Source organism: Vombatus ursinus, unplaced genomic scaffold (genome assembly GCF_900497805.2).
Source record: "Vombatus ursinus unplaced genomic scaffold, bare-nosed wombat genome assembly UNPS02014778.1, whole genome shotgun sequence".
NCBI classification, from domain to species: Eukaryota; Metazoa; Chordata; class Mammalia; order Diprotodontia; family Vombatidae; genus Vombatus; species Vombatus ursinus.
This window is the reverse complement of record NW_020954556.1, coordinates 9,957,700-9,969,216: the sequence shown is the minus strand read 5'-3', so window position 1 is coordinate 9,969,216 and position 11,517 is coordinate 9,957,700. Positions and strand designations below refer to the sequence as shown.

General features: G+C 35.5%; 1 protein-coding gene across 1 annotated transcript in view; it reads left to right on the top strand.

Annotated features, from left to right (window-relative positions):
• Positions 1-11,517, top strand: part of BAG4 (BCL2 associated athanogene 4) — a 36,346-nt gene that overhangs the window by 12,113 nt on the left and 12,716 nt on the right. Inside the window, exon 2 of the mRNA XM_027865569.1 lies at positions 10,699-10,806. Within this exon, the coding sequence (XP_027721370.1) occupies positions 10,699-10,806 (108 nt within the window). The remainder of the gene's footprint in view (positions 1-10,698; positions 10,807-11,517) is intronic.

Sequence of the window (11,517 nt, the reverse complement as noted above, 5' to 3'; positions counted from 1 at the left end):
CCACCAACAATGCAATAGTGTTCCAATTTTCCCACATCTTCTGCAACATTTATCATTTTCCGGTTTTATCAGCATTTTTCATTTTCCTGTTTTATCATGTTGGCCAGTCTGACAGGTATGATGTGGTACCTCAAGAGTTGTTTTGATTTGCATTTCTCTGATCAAAAGCGATTTAGAGCATTTTTTTTATATGACTATAGATGGCTTTAATTTCTTCTGAGAACTACCTGTTTATATCCTTTGACCATTTATCAGAATGACTTGTATTCTTGTAAATTTGACTTAATTCTCTCTATATTTTAGAAATAAGGCCCTTACCAGAGAGACTGGTTGTAAAAATTCTTTCCCAATTTACTACTCTCCTTCTAATCTTGGTTGCATTGGCTTTGTTTGTACAAAAACGTTTCAATTTAATGTAATCAAAGTTATCCATTTTGCTTTTCATAATGTTCTCTATCTCCTGTTTGGTCATGCTGTTCTCCATAAATCTGATAGGTAAACTATTCCTTGCTCTCCCAGTTTGCTTACAGTATCAGCCTTTATATCTAAATCATGAACCCATTTTGACTTTATTTTGCTATATGGTGTGAGATTTTAGTCTGACTAGTTTCTGCTATACTCTTTTCCATTTTTCCCCAGCAGTTTTTGTCAAAGAGTGAGTTCTTATCCCAGAAGCTGAGGAACTTTATTTTTTTCAGTGAATAAAAATCAATCTTTTTTTTCCCCTTTGCCGTTGTTGGGGGGGAAAAAAAACAACTATATTAAATATTAGCCAATAGAACATATTAACAAAGTTATTAATCTTGAGTAAGCAAGATTTAAACTAGGCACATAAAGCTTGTTTAATTTCAGTACAAAACCCAAGTCTTTTGACTTTAAGTCTAGTGCTCATTCTTTTTTTATTTCCCTCAACATTCTTTTTACCATATGCTATAGGAATTATAGACTGTCCATATTTATGATATTGATGAACATTTTCTCTACCTTTATAATTCCTTGCCCCAAATAACATTTTCAGCATTTCAAACGTATCCCATTAGCAACAAGTTTCGTGTATCACTTAAGTACTGAAAGTGGACATCATGAGATTTGAGTTCTACCTTTGAATATTACTCTGAGCTAATTATACAACATTTAGCATCCTGGAGCTTGTTAACTTTTTTGAGAAATGTAGAAATTGGCTTAGAATGGATCAACGAGGTCTCAAAAAGTGTATTCTCTGAGTTTCTACAATTTACATTACATAGTCTTTTACACTCATTTCTCAGATGTGCTTGCCTAATATCACCATTGATTTCTTTGGAAGTAGTGTGACACACAGGTTCTATAAGTTGCTAATGGGTTAAGTTCAGCAGTACTTCCAAAAGGGGGTCCTCGTACTAGCTTTAAAAATGAACTTTTAAGGGACAAGTCGGTGATGCAGTGGATAGAGCACTGGTCCTGGAGTCACGAGGACCTGAGTTCAAATGTGGCCTCAGACACTTGACACTAGCTATGTGACCTTGGGCAAGTCACTTAACTCCATTGCCTAGCCAAAAAAAAACAAAGAAAGAAAAAAAATGAACTTTTATATCTATGCTTGAATTTCCTCTTGTATCCCGTCCACTCCCAGAGAGCAATCCCATATAACAAAGAGTATTTATTTAGAAGAAAAAGTGGAAGAAAAAAAATCAGCAAAACCACTTCATAAATGGAAAAATCTGAAAACATATGCAATATTCCACACTTGTGGACCTCTCAGTTCTACAAAAGAGTGGGGGGGGCGGTGTCTTCTCATCTCTTCTTTGGGGTCATGCTTATTTGCAGTTTTGCAATGTTCACTTTTCTTTGTGTATATAAAGTGATTCCGTCCATCTATTTTAAAAATTTATTTACATACAACATTTCATAGAAAAACAGAATCATAGGAGTTAGGAGGGACCCCAGCAGCTATTTATTCCAGCCTATACCAAAAAAAGAATCCTTACCACAATATACTCAAGAAGAGGTCATCTAAACTTTGATCTGAATACCTCTGGTGATAGGGATCCCACTATCCTTGAAAGAAGCTCATTCTATTTTATATAGTAGTAATTGTTAGGATCTTTTGTTTTTGTTTTTCCCTGAGATCAAGCCTAAATGTTGTTATTCAGTTGTTTCAGTTGTATCTGACTCTTTGTGACCCCATTTGAGTTTTCTTGGCAGAGATTCTGGAGTAGTTTGCCATTTCCTTCTCCAGTTCATTTTACAGATGAGAAACTAAGGCAAATAGGGTTAAGTGACTTATCCAGGGTCATGTAAGTATGTGAAGCTGTATTCTGATTCATGAAGATGAGTCTTCCTGATTCCAGGCCCAGTGGTCTATTCATTATACCGCTTAGCTAAATCTACCTCTTCAGTAACAGGCAAATATTCCCAGTACTTGAAGCCTTGTTGAACCAAGATGAATTTGTCTGTTTTTTTTTTTAAGACAGCCCTTAAAATATTTGAAGACAGCTATTATGTCCCCTCTGAATCTTCTCTTTTCCAGGCTAAACAATCCCATTACCCTTCAATCTTATATGATATGATCTCAAGGCCCCTTATTATAAGGAGACAGCATGACCCAAGGAACTCTGAATTTAGAGTCAGAACACGTGAGTTCAAATCCCAGATCTACCATTTAGTAATTTTGTGACTCAGGACCAATCATTTAACTTCTCTAGGCTTCAGTTACAAATTTAGAGAAAATGTTCATCGATATCATAATTAAGACATTTATGACCTCTAAGGCCCAACTCCAAATCTGTTATCCTCTGGACATGGCCTAGCTGATGAAAATACTTACTAAACTGTAGTAGCTACAGTGGAGCACGGTGTTCCTGATGTGGCTTGACCAGAGAGTAGTACAGTGTTAGCATCACCTGTATTCATGGATTTTATGCCTCTTGATAAATAAAGCACAAGATCATTTGAGCTTTTTTGGCTACCATGTCACACTGTTGTTGACTCAGTTCCCAGATCTTTTTCAAGCCAGAAGCTATGCAGTGTTTCTTGTATTTTTGAAGGTGATGTTTTGAACCCAAATGTAAGTTATCTTTTAAAAATTCCATATTATTCAATTCAGCCCAAAGTTATAGCAATCAGGCTGGTTTTGGATCCTAACTCTTATTATTGCAAACTGTCCTTCCTAACTTTGTCATCTGCTAGTTTGAAAAGTATATCATCTCTGCCTATCAAGTCATTGATAATTCATGGGCACTGTACTGGAGACCTCTTTTCAAGCTAGCATTAAAATCTTAATGATTGTTCTTTGAGTTGGTCAACCAGCAGTGAACCCATTTAATTATAAAATTTTAGCCCACATCTTAATAATTTTTTCATAGAAATAATGTGAGATAATCAATATTTTGCTAAATTGTAAATAAGATCTTATATGTATTTTTACAAGCTGGCACCAGACAGTATTGTGTTATTTTAATTTTCTTTCCTTTATATTTGAAAGTTTTTCTTCTGCTCATTTCTGGAATTTGTTGTTTGTCAGCGGAACATTTAATGTGTCTTGAAGTTTGTACCTTAGGGTTTGTTTGTTTTTTCCTGGAGGTAATTCTTTTGATTTGCACTTTGTTTTCTGTGTTCAGGAGTTCTGGGCAGTTTTCTTTCTTTTAATGTTATTTTTGCTTCTCTACTCCCAGATTGTCCTTTACTCCTGTGTATTTATATTTCCAATCACATCACCTTTTGACTCATTGATGAATCTTGCCACTGTAGATTCAAGTTTTTTTAATTCTGCCAATTCTATAAATTCATTTTCAAAATTCTTATTTCTCTTTTAAACCATTCAGGAACATCCTGCTGTGGTTCCATGCTCTCTCGGGAATCCAAAGTATCTTCTGTCTCATTAGGTGTTGATTCATTTCCCTTTGTCTCAAGCAGATGCTTGAACACTTATTCTATCTTGAGGCCATAGTTCGGTCTGCTTTTTAATATCTTCTTGGTTGGTTTATCTGCTTGTGCTCAAAAGTCTTTGAGCTTTCTTCCTCCTGAGATCTTTGGTAATTTTCAGTCTTCTTTTTCCCCATATTTTTCTCTATTTCTCACTTTCTGATTTCCTCCTCTTTGATGGTAGGTTCCAGGGATCTGGATCTCCAGAGTCCTAAGCTTCTTCTTAAGCTAGGCAATTCACTTTTCAACAGCCTCAGGTCTGTCTCTACATCAGGTGATTTCTGGGGGGACAAAACTGAATCTCCGTGGATGCTGGGCACTTTACCTCTAGTTTAGTAGAATGCTGCTTACATGTGGGTCCTCCAATGCTCCCATACCACCCCTTCTTCAGTTCTCTAATCTAGAATGTTACTATGCTACTATTGTACCCTGAACAAATAACTGCCATTTGAAGTTTAGATCTCTGTTGCACACTTGGGGCTGTGAAGAAGGTTCAGTAGAGTTCTGTTGTAAGCTAAGAGGGATTGGTTTATATAGCCCTGCTTCCAGGATCCTGGTGGAGGGAGGGAATGTAGAGTGAACTTGCTTTAGGGATTAGGGATTATTATCCTCTGTAGTTAGTTCAGGTTTTTATCTTGTTTAGGTTCTTGATGTTCCAGACATGAAAACAGCTGAAATCGCTTTATCTTTGATGTATAATTCCTATTGGAGAGATTTGAGAGGTCATTTGGATTGAAGAAAATGTCTAGTCCTCCAGTTTTTATTGGTCCAGAGAAGTACATCTTTTACTGGTGATGATTTTTTTTGTTTCTTGTTTATTTTTCTTTAAATTACTGATGTTTTTTATTTTCATATCATCTTCATTTTACCCTTTTACCTTACTCTAGCCACCCCCCCGCCATCCCATATAATAATTTTAAATAAAAAAAGAAAAGGAGGTAGAAGAGAAAAAACAATTAGCAAAAAAAAAATCAGTACATTGAAAAAAATATGAAGATATCTACAATGTTGTCCCACCTCTGCAAAATAGTGGGATGAGTGATATCTTCTCATAATTAATTCTTCTTTGGTTTGGGGCCTTGTTTGTTCTTTTTTTTGGCTAGGCAGTGGGGTTAAGTGACTTGCCCAGGGTCACACAGCTAGCAAGTGTCAAATGCTTAGTCTGAGGCTGGATTCGAGCTCAAGTCCTCCTGAATCCAGGGCTGGTGCTCTATCCACTGCGTGACCTACCTTGCCCCCTTGTTTGTTCTTTGTGGACTTTTTTTTTTTTAATATTTTCTTTCATAATTGGCAAAAATCCACCTTCTCTCTACCCCCCTCCCAACCCCACAATTCAGAATGAAAGAAAAATAATACCCCTTTTACAAATATAGTAAAGGAAAAAAAATTTCTATATTGGCCTTGTACAAAAGGAAAAAATTTGTACATATATGTGTATGCCTATATACATACACACACATATGTATGTTTAATTCTGCACTCTTTGAGTCTTTCATTTATTAGGAGGTAGGTGTTATCTTTCATCATTAGTCCTCTGGAATTATGATTGGTCATTGCATTGATCAGAGTTCCTAAGACATTCTTCCATAAGTTTTTACCTTGCTTCTTTCCACTCAGTTTTTCATTAGTACTTTATAATAAGTCTTCCAATATTTCTTCAAAATCAGCCTCTTAATAATTTCTTACAATAGTATTCTGTCACACTTACAAATTATAACTTGTTCAGCTGTTCCCTGGGAATTGATAGGTACCCCCTCAGATTTCCGTAATTTGCCACCTCAAAGAAGAGATGCAAATATTTTTGAACACCTTTAATTAGAGTTTATTTTGCTCAGGACTAATCCCTCCCTTAATTTTACCAGTCTCTCTCATACTTCCTTCCCATTCTCTCTTCTCCTTTCTGTACCCAACTGTGTATGTGTTTATATTTCCCTCTTTTGACCAGTTCAGATAAGATTGAAGTTCATGTGTCCAGACACCACTCCCTCTTCCAATTTGTATAGACTTCTACTTGAGCGCCCAAATTATCTGAGATAATTTTCCAAAATTTTCCTTTCATTTCCCCCACCATCTATGTATCTTGCCCCCTCTCTTTCCATTCTTTTAAGGTATAGACATAACAGAACCATTCACCAGCCTTCTGACTAATTAGACCCCTTCTCTGAACTCTGGGTTCAAAGGAGACACATGGATTAGCTTTCCATTTTAGAATGGAAACAGTTTATCATTATTTAGTCCCTTAAAATTTTTCATTTGTATTTACGTTTTTATGTTTCTCTTAATTCATGTGTTTGAACTTCCTACATAGATATTGTACTTTAATCAGGAATGCTTAGAAGTAAGTCTTCTATTTCATTCCATTTGACTGCTTATCTTCTTATCCTAAGCGCATTAATTTTGTTTGTGCAGAAGCTTTGTGGTTTCATGTAATCAAAATTATGTATTTTATTTTTTGTAATTGCCTCTATCCCTTTTTTATTAAGAATATGTCTCCTACCCATAGCTGTGAGAGGTATCTATGACTTGTTTCTCTTCTAATTTTTTAATACTGTGATCTTTATTATTAAGATCTCATCCTTTAGAATGTATTATGGAATATGGTGTGAAGTGTTAGTATAAATCTAATTTCTGCCAGATTGTTTTCCAGTTTTCAGCAGCTTTTAATCAAATAAGGAATTTTTTCCCAAGTAATTTGTTTTCTACTTTGTCATACACTGAGTAACTGAGTTTCATTGTTTCTGATTCTCCCTTTGACTCGTATGTTCCATGGATATAGCTTTGTTTTTTAAGCAGTACCAGATGATTTTGATGTATGCTGCTTTATAATATAGCTTGAAGTCTGGAAGTGCTGTGTTTATATATCTTTGATATTTATGCTATTTCTGAGAAATATGACTAGAACACTTTTTCCCATTCAGGTGCTTCCCTTCTTAACCTAGATAAAGATAAGAATCCTTAATTTTTATACAAAAACTTTTCAATTTGATGTAATCAAAATTACCTCCTCTATCTTTTGTAATTGTCTCTATCCCTTGTTTGGTTAAGATACATCTTGTACTCTTAGATTTGAAAAGTACATGAGCTGCTTTTCTTCTAATTTTTATGTGATATATTTAATATTCAGTTTATATACTCATTTTGAATTCATTGTGAAATATGGCATAAGATGTTGGTGTAAGCCTAATTTCTGCCACATTATTTGTATCAGTTCTTATCAAATATCTTATCAGTTTTTTCTGAGTAATTTATGTTTAATGAATACTGTTATTGAGTTCCATTATTTCTGAATGTTACTTGTCTAGTCTCTTCTAATGATCTCCCATTTTTTAACCAATACCATATAGTCTTTTTCTTTTTTTTTTTCTCTTTTGGCTAGGCAATGGGGTTAAGTGACTTGCCCAGGGTCACACAGCTAGTAAGTGTCATGTCAGAGGTCGGATTTGAACTCAGGTCCTCCTGACTAAAGGGCCAGTGCTTTATTCACTGCACCATCTAGGTGCCCCATCAATACCATATATAGTCTTGATAGCTATTGCTTTGTAATACAGTTTATGGTGTAGAAGTGCTATTCTTTTATTCCTCCTTTTTTCATTATTTCTCTTGATGTGCTAGATTTTCTATTTCTCCAAATTTTGTATTATTTTATCAAGTTTTGTAAAGTGTCTCTTTAATAGTTTGACTAGGATAATATTAAAACTATAAATTAACGTTTAGTGGTTTTGACAGTTTAAATATTCTTTGAGGTGTTTCTCTTAGGTGTCCTACTAGGACTTTTATACAGCTGTACTTAACACTCTTAGAAATATCTTCTGGGTTGTTAGACAAATTCTGTGCACTTCAGTAAAGGTTAAGCACCAACTATTTGGAAGGCATTGTTAGGTGCTTAGGATTCAAAAATGAAAAACAGACAAAAACAATTCCTGTCCTCAGGGAGTTTACATTCTTATGTATATAAAGTGTAAAGTACATATAAAGTAATAATAACAGTGACGATAGCTAACATTTATATTGTACTTAGTATGTCAGGCAGTGTGCTAAGTGCTTTACAATTAGTATGTTACTTGATCATCATGGAAACTCTGGGAGGTAGGTGCTATTATCTCCATTTTTACAGATGAGGAAACTGAGGCAAATGGCCTAAGTGATTTGCCCAGGATCACATACCAACTAAGTGTCTGAGGTTGAATTTGAACTCGAGTCTTCCTTCAGGCCCAGTGCTGTCCACTATGTTGATGATTGGGAGTAGCATTGAAGAAAACCCTCTAATACCTCTCCTTTAGATTACATGTAATCTGAAACGTTCATAGTAAATACTTTTTTATTATTGGTACTGGTCTGATAAGTGGTCTAATTGCTTAATTTTCTTTTATTTATTTTTATTTCTTTTACTTTTTTTTCTTTTCTACTCCCCAGAACTTTATAAAAGAGACACTCTCTACCCTCTTAGCTCATATTTATTTTGCTTTCCCAAACCATGTATTGTATTAAATCATGTTGAATGTGCTGTGAAATCCTTAATTCTTGTCATGAGACTTTACATGATGGATGTATTGAGTATTGTCGAGTATTGAAATCTGAGGTTTCCTTCTGACATCTGTGCTTTTTTTGTAAATTGTTTCTATATCTAGTGGGATAATTCCAGCCTTATGGTAAAGTTACTTTTCAAAAGATCAGTATGAATACTTCTTCCACTTATACATATCACTACTCTGCCACCCCTTAAAATGGCTTTCCTAAATTGCTTTTGCTAAGATAATAATGATAATAGCTAACATTTTTGTAGTGCTTGCTAAGAAAAATTTCAGCTGATGGCCACCATTGGTGATAAGCTACTTTGAAGTTCCTAGGCTGGTCCTTAGACAACTGAAGACTGGGCTCTCTGCCTGTAGTCTTTCCTTCATTGCTGCAAAAGTAATCTACCGCAAGTCTGACTTTTGTCACTTCCCTGCTCAAAAATCCACAGTGTCTCACTGTTCCCTATATAATAAAACCCAAACTCCTTTGTCTCTCATGTAAGACCTTCCACTATCTTTCTGCTTTTCTCGGTCTTATCGAATTATTCCCGGTGATAGTCAGTTTGGACTCTTGGTTATTCTCCTTTGTCTCTGTACATTTGTACTGGTCCTTGCCCTGTATCTGGAATACACTTTCCTCCTAACTCATTTCACTTTGTAAGAGGCCTTCTCTTCCCTGAAGTCTCAGATCATGTGTTATTTTCTCTATTCAGCATCTTTGCCTTATTTCCTATGAGCATACCCTCCTGAGACATTCCACAATCACTTTGTTTGCATTTCTTTTTATCCTCCCATTATACCTTGTGTCCTACTTATTTTTGTGCCTTTTTTATTACCTTTTTTCGGTTGTAAATTCCCAGGAAGTGATGACTATTATGTCTTTGTATTCAAATCTAATAAAGGTCTCTTTCCTGCCATATTAAAGGCACTCTGCCTTGCTTTCTAGGGGCTTAATCAATGGTTGTTGAATTGCATAGAATGTGTATTCCTTCTGTCACTCTGCTGTATGTACCCAGAGCTTTTTCACATTGATGGGACCACATCATTTCTCAAGTCCCACAGCCACATCCATGGAGAAAACAGGAAAATGTGAGTGAAGAATAGCAATGTCACATGGTATAATGAATGCCTCATCATAGGACACTTTGTAAGCAAAGTATTATCTGATTGTCAAGTATTGCCCTTGTACCAAGATGTGTGAAATATATGCAAACAGTTTCATTGTGAAGCTGCAATCAAAGAGGCAACAGTGTTGGGTGCTGGAGAGAGAACTGGCCTTGTAAGAAGGAAGTCTACTATTTAAGGCCTGTCTCTGTTGTACATTATGATGTGACATGCCCAGGTTAACTTAACCTTTTGGTACCTGAGCCACTCTCTCAGACAGTTAGATAAATTACTAACCAGTACAGGGGGAGTTTCTATACTGTGAATTTACTATACCAGCTGAATCACAGATCCAACTAGTCCAGATGCTGGAAATAGATGTTAATTTTTGGTCAAGCTAGTGACCATCTTGAAATAGTTGCCACATTAGATGTTCAGAGAAACTTTGGAGTAGGATAAGTGACACTCTTGTATCAGATAAATCATTTAATCAATTATTTAGTAGTTTGTGTTTATTGTGAATTGTACAACCAATGCCTTTTGGGAGTATTATTGGGGCTGCTGCTACTGATTACATGTATGAGTTGGAGCCAGGCCTGCCAGTTGTTCCACAGCAGTTCCGGACATTAAACAGTTGTGAGCAGCCAGCAGCAAACCAGCCACCAAGCATCAGGAATAAAAATCTAAAATAAGGCAAAAGGAACTAGATGGTTGCTATTATAGAGTGGTTTGTTTTGTTCTTCAAATGGAAATTTAGGGCTTATATCAGTAGGTTCCAAGAATATTTGATGCTGCAACTAGCTTTCCTAGATGTTGGAAAAGGTACTATGATTTCTACCCTGAATAAGTAGTTCTGATTTTTTGGTTATCTGGAAGGAGCCTAAATTGGTTTTTTTTGGGCATTTAGTACTGTGGACTGGTGTTGACATAAACTTAATTGTTTTGACGATAGAATCACTGTTCTATCAGGCTTTTGCTATATGCTTCTATTCTATTTCATTGCCTTATTTCAGTAGATATGATAGAATCATATTACAGGATTTTATTATGTTTTTGTTAAGATTAGGTTTTATCTCTTTAGTCTGGAAGTTAAAGATTTATCTGTACCTGCTTCTTTATCAAATTAATCACAATATTTAAAAGATTTTATTTAAACGTGAATTCTTTTCTTCCTCAGGAGCAGTCACCTTATCCTAGCTATGGATCCAGCTACTGGAATTCAGCTGCCCCAACCAGGGCTCCATACCCTAGCACATATCCTGGAAGACAGGATTTGCAAGGCCAGGTACAGTCAAAAATTGGTAGTGAATTCTGATGCAAGTTTGGAAATGGAGGCTTTTTGTTCTGTTTGACATATTAAAGGATTTTTTTGGTCTCCAGAATTCTGAATCGTCAAAGACTTTATGGAGCATATCTGAATATTTTCAGCTCAGAAAGAAATAACTGTCTACGAGGAAGGCATTGTGGTGCTGGACAAAATGTATTACATCTTGACATCTAGAAATAACAAATATAAAATAATATGTTTAGCATTTATATAGTGTTTTAAAATTGTGAAGTACCTTATACGTGATCTCATTTGTACTCAGTACGATATTCATATTCCTGTTCAAATTAATAGTCAGCATTTCAGTAACATTGAGACTGCTCAGAAGCAAATTTAGAATCACAGTGAGCTATATTTGTTAGTGATAAGTTTTGTTCTCATGCTGGTGTATTAAGGTGGTGGTTGAAACAACTTAAGTGTAGTTTGTGCATTGGGATGATTGAATTTCATTGAGTTTTTTTTGTTGTTGTTTTGTTTTGTCTTTCAACTAAAGACAAGGTTTATTGGAACATCAGTCATATTGTTGAGGTTTAAGGATGCTGGGACCCCAAAATCACAACACGTGGGTCCTGCCCGAAAGAATTTGACCCAACCCTTCTTTCAGCCAGAGACAAGGTTTATTAAAGATCCGCCATATTAGCCAGACTCTTAAGGAATCTGAGCACCTGT